The sequence below is a fragment of the Chlamydotis macqueenii genome, chromosome 1 (assembly GCF_036417535.1).
Source record: "Chlamydotis macqueenii isolate bChlMac1 chromosome 1, bChlMac1.mat, whole genome shotgun sequence".
Classification (NCBI taxonomy): Eukaryota; Metazoa; Chordata; class Aves; order Otidiformes; family Otididae; genus Chlamydotis; species Chlamydotis macqueenii.
Genome location: NC_141556.1, coordinates 144,580,977 through 144,595,911, shown reverse-complemented (window position 1 = coordinate 144,595,911; position 14,935 = coordinate 144,580,977). Strand labels below are relative to the sequence as shown.

The 14,935-nt window shown below is 35.6% G+C and overlaps 1 protein-coding gene across 2 annotated transcripts in view; it reads left to right on the top strand.

The window, feature by feature from the left end:
* Positions 1-14,935, top strand: part of GABRG3 (gamma-aminobutyric acid type A receptor subunit gamma3) — a 319,770-nt gene that overhangs the window by 14,448 nt on the left and 290,387 nt on the right. For both annotated transcript variants that reach the window (XM_086769013.1, XM_086769008.1), the window contains exon 3: positions 5,931-5,998. In XM_086769013.1, the coding sequence (XP_086625139.1) occupies positions 5,931-5,998 (68 nt within the window). The remainder of the gene's footprint in view (positions 1-5,930; positions 5,999-14,935) is intronic.

The window sequence follows — 14,935 nt, the reverse complement described above, 5'->3', positions numbered from 1 at the left end:
TGCCAAACTCTTAATCTAAACTGTCAGACCCAAAACTATATGTTCCTGCTAGTTCCTATTTTCTCTTGTTTTCATAATTTCACCTAAGAAACCTGAGAGGAGGCTGGGAATATAGCATACAGACTTCTGAATGCCATGGATTGAAAGTTAGCTAACAGTCAGGAAAAGTCTGAGATATTAATCACATAAGAAAATCCCTTTCTTCTCCATCCTTCCTTCTGCAATTACCTAGATTATGCTGGCTCTTCCAAGTGTAGAAGTGTATTTAGAAGTCTTTTTTTTTTTTTTTAATTAAAGAAGATTCTGAGCAAGTATTTGTAAATTGGACAGATGTACAGTACCATTTTGAGGTTGTGGCACAAACTAATAAATTATTCTGCGATCTTTAAACAAGGAAAACTTTCTGCACATATTATTTTAAAATATTATTGCTCTTTTTTGCAGTTGTATGATTTTCTTACGACCGCTATTGTTCAGTTAGACCTTGGTTGCTAGCTTGCTAGACTTTGCAGGAACAAATTCTATTATTGTTCAGTCTTATGATATCACATAGGAACTCCCCCCTCCTACGAATGTAAGCAAAACAAAAATGGAAATTTAAGGGATTGATTGTAAAACCAGCCTAACAATTAAGATCTACAGTTTTCATTCTGAAACAACATAATACTGGGAAAATTACAGCTTGTGCATTAAGGAAAGGTAAATGAAAGATAAAAGTGCTGAAGGTTGATTGATGGTGCTGGTGGGATATGAAGAATAAAAGTGTTTTGTAGTTAATTGAAGGAGTCCATTTACGTGCACGCTGTCCTTCACACTCCTGGACAGAATGGCAACAAAACCTAGCATGTGAGTAAAATACTCTGTTCAGAAGACTGTGTTCTCATCCTGTTGTTGCTGTCATGCAAATTTGCTTTCAACTCTGCACTCAATTTTAGATTATCTTTTTTATTTTCATTTGCAGTCCCGTTTCAGTAGTTTAATCCTGAAACATAGGGATGACAGTTCAGAGTTTCTCTGGCTGTAGCAAGTGGAGGGCATTGACTTCTATCTGTTGTTCAAGACCATTCTTTTCTATGCAGGAAGAATGAGAGTTTTTTTTATTTTCCTCACTGATACCTTTGTAGAATCATAGAATCATAGAATCATTTCGATTGGAAAAGACCTTTAAGATCTTTGAGTCCAACCATAGACCTAATACTGCCACGTCCACCACTAAACTGTGCCACATCTACACATCTTTTAAATACCTCCAGGGATGGTGACTCAACACTTCCTGTTCCTATGCCTTTCTTCAAATGTGGTAATTTATCCTAAAATATAGAAATTTTAACTGACCACAACTATCCCTGAGAAATGACTTGTTAGCATAGCACTTTGTTTTACAGGAACAAACAGGTAATTAGATGTTGCCTATAAGGTCCTGTAGAAAAATATTAATAGTCGTCATCACTAGCACAAAGTAAACATTAACACTATAATCACTACTACAATGGTTACCAATAACTGTGTAATGGTTTATTACAGCTATATCCCAATTTAAAAATAGCAATTTATGTGCTAATGCGATAATGTAAAATATCATTATAGAGTAATTTCAAAAAATATCTCATTACTGTAGAGCCAATCTTGTTAGTCTTTTGTGCTCAGAAATCTTGTGGAGCTTAGGCAGAGTTTAAGTGGCTATGTATTTCTGGAACAGAGCTCATGTTGTGTTTGTTACGTAGTTGCGTGCTTTCTAAAAATCTAGTGGTAGTTGCTTTGCTTCTATAAATATGTGTATATTGATCCATAACAGCTTAGACCTGGGAGTTGCTTGAACAATGTAAGAAAGGTTAACTCTCAACAGAAATTAGTTTTAATGTTATTTTTAAATTTATGAGAGCTCAGCGAGTTCCACTCATGTTTAAGTGAGCTTACAATAAAAAATATTTCTAACCATTAAACCTTAAAAAATAATTCTAAATATTTATGATTTGTGCAGGAACATAAATGCTATTTGGACAGACTTCAAATGTGGAGGAAGCTTTCCGTAGGAAGCAAACAAAGTGGTTTCATTCATGAAATAAGCATCAATTCTGAATAGGAGAGATGAGCTCTATCAAAAATTAAGAGATATTTTAAATGACAGAATAATTTAAAGTACTAAATAAGTATAACAAAATGTCAGGAACTTATTGCAGATTTGTTCCCTACATGACTTGTGAAATTGTATAACAATCCCTTTGTTCATTTCCTCAAAAGTCTTTCAAAATTCTCCCAATTTATCTGTCAAGATCAGCTTTCATATGTCCAAGAGTAAAGTTGTCATGGATTTTAATGGGATTCCAGCTCAGGTACTGTTTATTTCGCTAGTGTAAATCTGTAAAGCAGGACCACACAAATCCTACAGTTGGCTTGTGTGGGTATTTGTGACTAGGGCTTTATTCGAGGTGTTTCTGCACTTTGTTGTTGGCCAGGCATACCTGACCGAGCTTTATGCTAACTGTCTAAGTGTACACCTGGCTTCTTAAGTGGGCTTTGCAGGCAGTGTTGAACTCATGACTCCTGTGACTAGACATCTTTTGAAGTGCCTCGAGTTTGTAGATAAATTTCACTCAGCTACTCAAATGTAGCTTTGCAATGTGGTAGTCACAAGGCTGACTGGAATATAAAAACTGTCTGTCTCAAAGCCATAGCATTTGGATCAGACGGGGACTATTAGCTAAATATTGGTGAGACCTTAGTTTTGTTTGCAGATATATTGATTGGCTTGATAAATCCCTTCCTCAATTAAAATCCACATGTTTGAAGATGAAGTGATTGTGATAAGCAGTTAGCTAACCTTAGATAGCACCGTGTAGCAGCATAACATTGCAGTTACTTTGATGTGCTTATGTTGTCTTTTAGGGGAAGTTAACTACCATATATTAAAGAATACTTGAAGAACTTCGAGAACATTTGTTGACAACCTTTAATTGCTCTCCTGCAGGTGAAATACACATAATTCTGCCAGTAATTGTTCTAAGTTTCTGACAGCTCTTTAGAACTATTTTGGGCTGATGCCGATATCAAAATCGTACTGGAGCTGAGCATCCATTTCTAATCTTACTGCCAGGTTTTAGTGAGATATTAACACTTTTGTTGTTCAATCAAGACTGTGAGGACTTTCTTAGTGCAAGAAAAAAGGCTTCATCTGCAGCTCAGCTACTCCATGCATGGCTTAAATCAGTTCACAAACTAAGTGCTCACAAATGCGTGTGTATACAGAAAAACTGAGCAGGCCTTGAAATACTTGGTAATGTAGCTATTTATGTCTTTCCATGAAACTCGATTTGTTTTGAAGGCTGATAGAGGGTGAGTTCTTTCTAATACTACATGATAACTTTAAGACTCAGGTTGTTGTTTTTTTTTTCATAATCCATTTTGGATGAAGTAATCTTAAAAACTTTGTCTCATTACGGTTGGTATTTTAAAATTAAAATCCTATGATAACAAATCTAAAATTCATACCTGAAAGTTCTCTCAGTTTATGTCTGTTTCTATCCATGAGAGACCATGTGCAACAAGAATATGGTCTTCTCTTCTGTCTTTTCTTTCAAAATCAGAACACATATTTACCATACAGTCATATTACAATTAAGTTTTCTGCCTCTGCCTAGGAAAGCAAAATAGCATTCAAAGGAACTTTCAATCTTTTTTTTTTTTTGTAGTGATATAATAGCTTACCTTTTTTTTTTATTTTTAATTTCAATTTCAATAGGAATGTCTGAGGCTAGATGCTAATTTAATTTGACATAAGAAGTGGCTGCTGCTTAGTTTTCTTCTGTTTCAAGATTAAACCTTCACTGTGAGCAAGACCAAATTCTCTTTAACATTAACAAGCAGAGCTCCATTTTTTTTTTGCACCAGAAGAGAATTTGGCCCAGCACATTCAGAAGAAATTGTCATCTCATAATCTATTTATAAACTTAACTGCAATGATTAAATAAAAATGGATTCCAAGCACTGTGTTCTGGTGCTGAACTTTGTCTCTAATCCTCCCAACATGCAATTGCATGCCGATTCCATCACTAAGTCTAGTCCCATTAATGCTCACCAGAACTCCTAAGTGTTGAACTTCCAGCTAGATATGTGCACAAGCTGTGAAAAGATCGGAGCCTTTTATTCCATGTACGCTATCTTGGTAAAAGAGCTAGCTGTAGTTCCCCGCTATTACCAATTTCTATGTAATGACATTTATTACTACATTTTGAAGGAAGTCTCATTACCAGAAGCTGCTAGACTCCTATTTAGTTACTAGCTGTGTACAATTAGAGTTGCATTAATCAGTTGTGCTTATTCAGCTGAGTTCAGATTTTCTTTTGCTGAAGGGAATATCCAACTATATAATCCAGTACTTCAGACAGTTTGAAACCATAACCGTAAATAATCCTGAATGTTCTGACCATATGCAGTCAAAGAAGTGCGTGGTACTTAACAAATTAAGAGAGAATGGTTATCATCTTTAACCATTATTTGTACCCACTTTAATATCTGTTTTTGCAATATTAGGTCTAGTCTTCCTAGTGATATGTACATACCAGTGTCTTACATGACAAGCCAGCCTGCCTATTTTTTCAGAACCACCTAACTTTTCAGGTACTTAAAAACTCCTTGGCATCTCATTGTTGGTGCAAAATTTGGGGAATGCAGGCAAAAATTAATCATGTGAAGATTCCTGTCTGTCTTCATCTTTGTGCTGGATGGCTGCTTAAGCTTTAGACAAATTAAGTGTTACCTACCTAAGATAAGCTTCCCACAAAACCGTGGTATTTAACTGTTCCTCACTTCTCTGCTCAGTAGCTTCCCTGAGGAAAGCTCTCTGAGTTTTGAGTGTCTGATGTACCTGCATTTCCTCGTTTTAGGGGGCTTGGGGATTGTTCCACATCTCTGGAGATTTTTGAAGACCGTGGAGAGGGGAAGGTGCCTCTATGGGAAAGGGAGAGGTCTAACAGAAGCTGTTGGCCCACTAGGCCCAAGTTTGCATCAGTTCAGATTATGCAGGATTTATACTTTCTTAGTTTTGGATCAGCTGACCCCAGAGAAATTAAAACACCGATTTAGATCTCAATTTACAGCTTAATGTTTACCCTACGGGATCAGAAAGAAGACAGTATTAGTAAAAAAAACAAATGACTTTCAGTGTAAGAGTGGCATTATTTTATAGTTAGGCTACATCACCAGTCAGAGCTGTTTGAATAATATTCAGCAGGGACACTGACACCAGAGATGCTAAAAGGAAGGTAAATTCTAGTAGCCTCAGCTAAAGAAAGGAGTACAGAGCTTGTCTGAGCCTATTAAATCCTGGAAGTCTGAAAGTGTGGAAGATCATGTGAGAAACTTGCATTGACTAAACCAAATCAAATTAAAAAAACTTTTGGATGAATGAGTCTGAAGGCAACATAGACTGAAAGGAATAAGTCTAAATTGAAAGGAGAAAAGTTTCTTAGGTTTAGCTAAATGGATTTTGTAGTGATTTTACTCTAAGTTACAATGATTTCAGGGCTAATGAGATGAGAAAATCTGGGAAGATTTTTTGGTGTGGAACAAAGACGCTAAAGGACCTGCGTGTTGAGGCAATAGCAAAAAGTGATATGCTGTATTATTTCTGGTTTCATGTTGGTCATCTTAGGTTTTAGCTTTGAGCCATTGTGCTTAGCAATGAAAGTTTTTTTAACAGATTGCTGCTGGGATAAATGAGGATCATAATGATAAAGTGGTACAGACTGTAATTTATGGCAATTTTTTTGGGGGGTAGGAGGAAAAGAACCTTATCTTCCTGAAAAATACATAATCCATGTTTTTCAGTAGTTCTACCTGAAGAGTAGACCTTACAGTTATTGGATAAGAAAATATTTAAAGTGATTACTTATGTTTTCTGCAAAATAATATTATTTTTTTTTTCTCCACAGTAAAACCAACAGTTATTGATGTTGACATTTATGTCAACAGCATTGGTCCTGTATCATCAATAAATATGGTAAGTGACTTGCTAACAAAGGTTTTAATCTGAACTACTGGTCTTGACATCAATACTAGCTTTTTAAACAGACAATAAATACCACTGGGATAAGTTGTTTTGATTGCTGATTTGGTTCTCTTTTCAGCTATAGCTCTGTTTTTCAGATGACTCTTTTGTGTCTTTTCAAGTGAAGAACAAACTTGCAAACAATATTATGCTCTGTGTTATCTACCAAAAAATACTGGTAGATCTTGAATGGTAAAATAGTCATCTTATGAAAAAATAAGTCTGAAGCAAAGCTACTGTCAAGAAAATTATTGAGTTAATGTTTCAAGGGTCAATCAAATATACAAAGCTTCATAATGTGGAGTTAATGAAAGTCATCATGTACTATCAGTATATGTATTTGAAATTCCTCTTCTCTTCAGTGGTTACTTTTCTTTCTCTGAGTTATCAACAATCTTTAGCCTTAATGTATAGTTTTGAAGAAGTTATACATAGCTGTAGTACATGTGTAAAGGCAGGAGAAACTTAAAGAATCTGGCTAACAGTGTGACAATAGTGAACACAGCAAAACATAGCAGTTGGTCCATTGTTGTGGTCTTCTTAACTCCGGGGCATTCCTCGGTTTTGCAGCAACACATTCAGATTTAGAAAGCAAGCTGGATGTTTATGTAGCTATGGAGGTATGGGTTATTGTGGTTGCTTTTGCAACTTGAAGTTTGCATTCAGCACAGTATTCCTCTTTGTAAACTAGGCTGAATTTTTTCTTAATACAACTTGGAAATGGGGGACCTGTTAATATTGTAATTTACTTAGAGCTCTTATACTAACCTCTTCAAGGCAATGACTGTCTCTTTTTCACAATGATGTTAAAAGGCTGCTGTGTGCAATGGTCGTATAAGAATCTAATAAAAGCACTGCATGTATGTTTTTTATTTTTGGAACAAAAGCTCCTGAATTTGAAAGGTGGTCATTCAGACTGATGTTTTGGTTTTGCCTGTGTATATGGGAGAATGTAAATTATTGCAGTGTGTCATATACTGGGTGGTCAGAGACTTCCGTGCCCCCTGGCAATGGGAAATCTGGCACGTAAAGACAGAACAAATTATGTGCTAGGAACAACTTGGCCACATATTCAAAGAGTGTGAAAGGTATTGGTCATATTTCATGTGAAGCACTGAATGTCAACCAATGGGAGTACCTGCTCCGTTCTTGAACTGATAAATAGCTAATTATCTTGCCCTTGCCCTTACCTGACTGTGTACCCAAATGACTTGCCCAGGGAATGATTTATCAGAAGATCTATTCTGCTTACACTCCTCTGGCTTGCATTTATGTGTACTCTAGGAATGGGTACTCTGTTCAAAAACAATGGGGAGAATTGTTGAGGATGCTTACTTTTCAAGGTCTTTTTTCTCTTTTCGCTAACTTGTTTCATTAACTTGTAAGTAGCATTTTGGGGTGCTGAAAATGTATGTGGAACGAGAATTAAGAAAGCATTTGATCAGAACTGCTTCAGGTAGGAACAAGGGAAAAAATAGTAATAGAAGGAACCAGTCGTACTTGGAAGATTATTATGGCACAGTCAAAACATGACAAGTTTACTTATCCCTTCACTTTAATTTCAGGGTATCTTGTGGAACAAGACAGAAAGATGCACCAAGATATCAATTTAAAAGTGCATACTGTATCTCTTTGATAGTAGATGGTCTTATTAGGGTAGTTAATGAGTGTATGGTTTGGAGATATTTCTTGGTTACATCTGAAAAAAAACTATGCCTTGTGTGTAAGGGCAGAATGATAAATAAAACAACGATGAAATATAAAATGTAAGTACCTGAATTTTTAAGGACTCAAGTATACTTAAAGCTATATTTAAACTTTTGAATAGAAATGGACCTTGTTTCAGGTATGCTTACGGACAGTATATGCCACTGAAATTGATTCTGAACTAGCTAAGCACTTTTAAATTTTACTTGTGTTCTCAAGCCTAATTATCAATATACGAGATTAACATTACGACTTAAATGTAACAAACTTTTGTCCAAAAGCTCCATTTCTGCTCTGTTACTTTGGAGTTTGTCCAAACTTACATGAGAGAGCAGAAATGACCTTGCAATCTCAAATTTACAATGAAGATGAGAAGTCCTCCTCACAAACCTACAAGCTATGGTGCTGTAGGATAACTTTTCTCTCCAGTGGCAGAACTGATTGAGGAGCTGTGTTTCCCCCATTTGTGTTATTTCAACTGTTTGGCTACAGTATGCAATAGCTTTGGTGGTGCCTTACTGGAAAAAAAAATTAAACACTTTTTTTGCAGTTAAAAATAATAATAAAAAAATGAAGTAAGCACTTTTTTCATGTAGCTTATGAACTGCTGGAGCGTAGATACACAAACAGCTAAACAGAAACAGTAGCTGGAAATTACCTGTGGCAGAGGAAGAGGAAGGAAGGGATCATCTTCAGTCTGATTCCTGTCCTATAACTGAACTCTCAAAGGGAGAGGAATGTGCACAAAATTTAGAATGGTATTCTGGGAGAAAAAAACCAAAAGAGTATTCTTGCAAGAATCTACATATGCTATATTTCTCAGCAGGACAGGAACTTTTAGCTTTTCTCACCTAAGTTATTAAAAGTTCAGCTATTCTGTCAAGGCAACTCAGCAAGATGATAGTTGATTGAGCAAAAAGAAAGATGATTATATTGATTTCCATCTCTTCTATTTCAAGAGTGAGATAATCAACATGTACAAGGAGGACTTCCCTGCTGTGTACTTCCAAACTTAGCCCTTAGCTCTATCACTTTTTTCTTAATCTGCAGCACTTCTGAGGGAAAATCATGTGGTGCTTCTCTACAGATTAAACCCTGCAGGTATATTGTCTTATCAGTTTTCATCAGCGGTTTTCATCCTATGGGTGAAACCTAGGCAGTAAAATAATTTTCTTTAAGTTATCTGTTCAGTGGATGTTCAGTTGAACGTTCAAGCCAATTTTGCAGAGCAAAGCTTTTCACGTGAAGAACTTTGTTGTCATTATTAAACTTGAGTATGAATATTAATATCTCACTGTTTCTCTGTCAGTCAGGAGAAAGACAGTTGCTACCAGATACCTACCTACAGCAAAGATAATCTCAGATGAATTGTATGTGAATAGTGGTGGCTCTGAGGAAAAAGAAATCATCTGAGGCTGGAAGTGTCACAAGGAGCACAATGTTAGGGATCCCTTCAGAAAGGCGTGCAGTCAAGGGAAAGGTAATGGTCTCTGTGAGAAAGATGGTGTAGTCCACAGGAATACACGGCTGGCCCTGCATTCCAGACTGTTTGCAGAGGGTTTATGCCACTTCCCCTAAAGGCCTTACTAGTGATTCATTTCCTACTTGATTTCAAAAATATCTATTTAGAACCTCAAGATTTCCAGAAAAAACAGGAGTGACTGTGAGAAGGTAATGTAGATACTCTTCTATTAGAGACTCATCATTATAACATCTTTACAATGACAGTACAAACTTGTTTTCTGGATAGATAGTGGTGATTCCTCCTTTGTCTGTGACACAGAAGATTTCTGTGTCCAAAAAAAGCTAATGTTAAGTAGCAAGAAATAGGAATTGTGTAAGAATAAAGAAGTACAAGCAGACTGAATAATGAACTGAGTGATACTAAGAGGTAGTCTCAAGTGGCAGTGACTTTGAAGGAGAAAGTAATTTCAGCATTTTGGGCTATGGCACAATGCTATGAAATGACAGAAATTATTGAGACTAGATAAGAATACTTTGAAATTTAAAACTCTGAGATGTTTGAATGCCCATTCACAATTTTTAAGGTTGCTTTTTAACATATAAAAGCCATCTTTGTATAAATAACTTGATACTTGTCCATTATTAAAACCATAATAGGATGTGAGCTTGGATGTTCTGAGCCAAATTAAATCTTCCTGGTTGCATATTATATTCCTTTGTCTTGGTTTTCATCACTTCATAAAGTAAGCTACAGAAATCTGCAACTTGCAATTTCGTGTTATAATGTCATTAGAGGCCCTAACTTGTAGGATGCAATATTCATATCTATTGCAAGATTTAATTTAAACATGAAAAACTTTACTATATCTGTAATCATAATGAACATGCTTCCACTGCCATTAGAGATCTTCTAAGTGAGTTTTTTAAATTTGAAAATTCATCTGCAGTTTTGTTTTCTTTTTTTTTCCCCATGCTTCATATTGTAAAACAAGTGTATGAATTTCAGATTGCTCAGTTTTCATATCTTAGTGTCTTTTTTTTTTAACACTTCCCATTGAAAATGGTGTCCATGAAGTACATGATGTTGCATTAAAATCCATGCTCCAATTTTTGTCAACAACTCAGTTCTTGTCAACAACAGCAAAGGTTTATAAGTTGCTTTATAAAACTTAGGTCTTTATGTGGTACACTGGTTTTCTACAGATAAGCAGTACTGGGTTGTGTGTAAAAGAACAGAAAAAGGAGAGAGACCATGTCAATATGCAAAGTGGGAATCGGATGTAACTGATGGGGAAAAAAAATCCCCTAGAAGTAGTTTTGTGAGACAGAACTGTAAACACGCTCAGATTACATAGACTATTAAATCTCAATAGCATAAGAGTCTGTGTATTTGTGTGTACACACACACGGTTCTAGCTGTGTAGCTACAGGAATCTGAGGCTGCAGCACAAGTTGCTGGTGGAGGAAGAATTTGACATGTGTATGGCTTTAGCAACTGGAGTCTCATTGTAATGCAGCTTATAGAAAGTATATTGAAGAGACAGTGTGAGAAACAAGGTTATAAACTGTACTTACCTGTTCATAAAACTATTAATTGGTTGTCTGCTGGATATATGTTCATCTCTTTATTCTCAGGTAATCTGAAAAGGTGAGTTTCACATAGAGGGAGAAACATGTAGAGTGTTTCTTTTGTGTGTTTCATTACTTCATTCTTTTGTGTCTGCTCTCTAGGCTGTCGTATATCATTACAGATTCCATATTTCCCTTTCATTCAGTTAAGTGCTGTAGAATAAAAGCAATCTTTACTCTTTTTTTGCCCCTTAATGTAGTGATAGACTTCTTTGAAATTCCGTTTCAAAGCCCCCACGTGCTGATTTAGCTTCTCCACTAGACATGATAGGTATTTAAAAGAGTAATCTTGATGTGGAGACTTGCCTAAAATATTATTCAGAACTTATAATTAAGTCTGAATTTCTTGCATATTTTTAATCTCTATGTCTATTTACTTGATAGTTAAAACTGTTATTGGAGCATCTGCAATTATTGAAACATAATGTGGTGAATCTTTCCATAAGGCAAATCTAATTTAAATCTAGATTTCATCTGTTTTTCACCCTACTGTGTAGCCCCAAATATTTCCTTTAGAGGCTTCTTCTCAAAGATAATGTGACACACTATTTGAGCACAAGCCTGATATCCTATTGTCCATTGGTAACTTGGAGTGTTTTTTTTCTAACTGTATCTCACTGTCTTGCCTTATCTAGTTGTAAAGCAATTGTGTAAGGGGGGTGGTTTCTGTTATTTCTGAGGGGTGAGTTTTCCAGTTGATGAGTTCAAATAGTTTCTAAAATAATGGAATGCCTCAGTATGTTCGTATTTTTCCCTGCAAATTTTATAAGCTTATTTTTTGCTCCATGACCTAAAAGAACACTCAAGTCCTGGATTAAATCTTGGTTTGAGTGGGTCTGTTCATTTACGAGGACTATGATTCTAATCATACACTTAAACATTTTCCTGGATTATGATCAAGTTACTATTCTTATTTCTAGAGCATATTTATATACTGTAATTAAGTTTAGATCACTCATGATAAAAAGGTATGAATTATAAAAATCTTCTAAGCTGCATGGATTTTTGCTGATAGATCAAAATCACCTCACATACAGTCTCATTCTTGTTGCTTCAAGCTCTGGCAGTCATTACCTCTCTATGAAAATGTTTCTGAGAAGTGGTACTAATAAGCTGAAACTTGAGTCTGTTTATGACTTCTGTTCCACCATTGAGCTTGTGAGAGGCTAATATAATCTTGAAAGTGAAACAGGGTAGAAAGGAGGAAGCTGGAGGGAAAAAAATGAGCTTGGATTGATTTTTTTGCATATCACCTTGGCAACTTCTACTTTTTTTCTCCTCTAGAGCTCCACTTTGTGTAGCTAAAATATGACAAAGCTGATAGACACTGGATAAAGGCCTTAGGCTGCTTTTGTTTGCGGTGCAATGGGATGGACTAGCATAAAGTTCATTTTTCTGTAATGAAGCTTTTATATTGTGATGCGTAGCAGTAAAATACTTATTGCTATAATTTACTACATTGGCAGGAAGTGTTTGGTAATGGGCTGATCTTCTGTCTGCTGGTCTGCTGTATCAGAGTTCAAGCAGATTGTCAAATACAGATGACTTAGCCTTAGTGTTGTCTTGAAAGGTGTATAACAAATGAGCAATTTACTTTCAGTGATATAGGAGAATGAAATGTCTCATCTGCTCAGTAATGGGGATTGCAAAAAGATCTGAGAAACAGCTGGGCTGAATGTTTTTTGCATAGATGAACAGGGCTACAGTATCTAACAGGTATCTCATCTTTGAGTGAATGAAAGTGCACCAAGTATGGAAAGAAACTTCTTTCCAGCCTGATGCCAGTTCTTATCCTTGATTTTCCAACTTCATTAAGCTATTTCTTGGGCCTCCAGGTCCTAGACATTAGAGTAAGTTGCCTGCCTTGTCTATTGAGTGCTGCATAGCTTCACTTTCTTTATTGCACACATTTGGGAAAGTTGATTTAGAAAAGCTATGGCTAAATTGCTGCAAGGGATATTGAATTACTTTAAGGTAAATTGAGGATCTCTTTGCCTAAATCAATTTACGTTTTGAGTGGTCAAGCATTTATCAACTTTGTTTCAGAGCTTCAGCTTCCCATGATTGGTCCATGAAGGAGTAATTACTTTTGTGTCAACCTGTTTATTGGATTCCTGCATGATATTGATGTAATTTAAACTATAGTTTGAGAATTTGATCTTCTTTAGTTCTTTCAGTAATGGCTTTAACCGAGAAGCAAGTGAATGTTACTGATTGGTTCCATAAATAATTCAGCAGTCCTAGTGATAATTGTTTGTAGAATTTCACGCTATAAAGTTTTGGAAATGCAGACCTAGCCATCACAGCATCCACAGAGTGATTCCGGTGGCATTATCAATGTGCTTGTAGTTAGGAAGGAACATATGAGTACAATGTGGCCCTATATAATCCCTAATTGGGTCACAGAAGAGTCTTATGTTTCTGTAAGGTTTTTTTGGTTGGTAAAAAATGAATACTATTAATCAGTGTCATTTAAATATCAGAACAATGCCCTTTATTTTTCACACCATTCTTACAATGGTTAAAACCCAGAAGAATCCACGTACCTTAATTTTTTTTCCACATGAGAGCTTGTAATTGGTCTAATTGGACATAATTTCCTTTATTGTCTCACTGAAAAATAAGGTTTAGAAAATTGTATTTAATTTCCCTTCAAGTTTTTTAGTGGACACAGTGTCCCTTGACTCTTAAGTATTCTCAGACATGATTTTTCTGGTACAGAAAAGATATTTCTGCTGAGTGACCACATAGAAATGAAGAATAAAACAAATGCTTGGTTTCTGCAACTAAAAAAGTCTACAGACTGCAGGGGTGTATCTGTCCCCCAACACCTCCAAGCTTTTGTTATCATACTTTTTTTTTCCTTTTAAATCACTGTAGTCTTCATTTATTACTTTCTTGATCTGGAAAAGGGACTTTTATGTGGTCAAAAATAGTGATATTCTAGGTTCTTTATATATTTTCATAGGTTTCTTCCTCAAAGCTCTATCCACGTCTGTCTTGTGCATATACTTTTTGTTAAACTTGTAAGATACAGGTGGTTCTGCTACATACTGTGCTGGACAAGCTGTTTTCTGCCCTTAGAACTGCTGTCTCCTCCAGAAACTTGTGTCTCTTTTCCTATTTCCACAAATGACATTTATAACATTTGAATGCTGAAGAAATTTGGTGAGAGGAAGGTGTTTTTGTAATGATTATTAGCCTTTTGCCATAGAGTTTTGGACGTGTTTATTTAAACATTTTAGGTATCTTAGGAAGTAGAGTCACTCCATTAAATATAGTAACAAACATTTTAATGTTAATATAATCATTTTACTAAGTGAGTTTTTAAAGTTTAAATAGAAAAGATAAGGAAACTGTTCAAGGGTCTAAGAGATTAAGTTCTCAAGGCTATTGTGAGATTCTTAAACTAAAGAAACTGCTACCTTCCTTTCTGACTGTTTTCTGTACTTGCCCCAAGGCTAGCTGTGTATGCTTAGAGCTTATCTAAGAAAATAGTAGTTCTTGGGAGGCTTGGGAGCAAGGATAACTGATTCTTGTTTTCTCTGACATGTGTTTGGCAGATTTTGCAAGAACAGAATTTTCAAAAGAGCTTAAGGAATTGGGAGGTTTTAAATATGTAGTTACTGTAACGTGTTGTAATTCTCATATATATGACTTGACAAATTGAGGGCCATGTTCACAAGGGTATGAAGGTGTCAAGTTCTTTCTTACCATGCGTTACTTACCACAAATTTCAATGGTTGTTAGATACTTATGTAGTCTGAGCTCCACTGATATTTTCATTGCAAATACTTGATTTAGATGGGATTAGAAATTTAGAAGAAATCTGTATAATTCCCAGCACTTTCTGTAAATATTTTTCAATAGGAATTCTGGTCTTAAAAAAACCTGTTGCAATAATAGAGTTGTTGTACCTGTTGTGAATTAAGATTTAAAAAAACCAAAGTTTGAAGGAAGGAAATTAGGCCAGCTATTATAAAGAAGGCATATTTGGAAAAATGGATAAACCCTTGGTCATGCTGACACTTCATTATGTTTGCCATAGACACAGTGATGATTACTCAGTCATGTAATCTGCTTCTATAT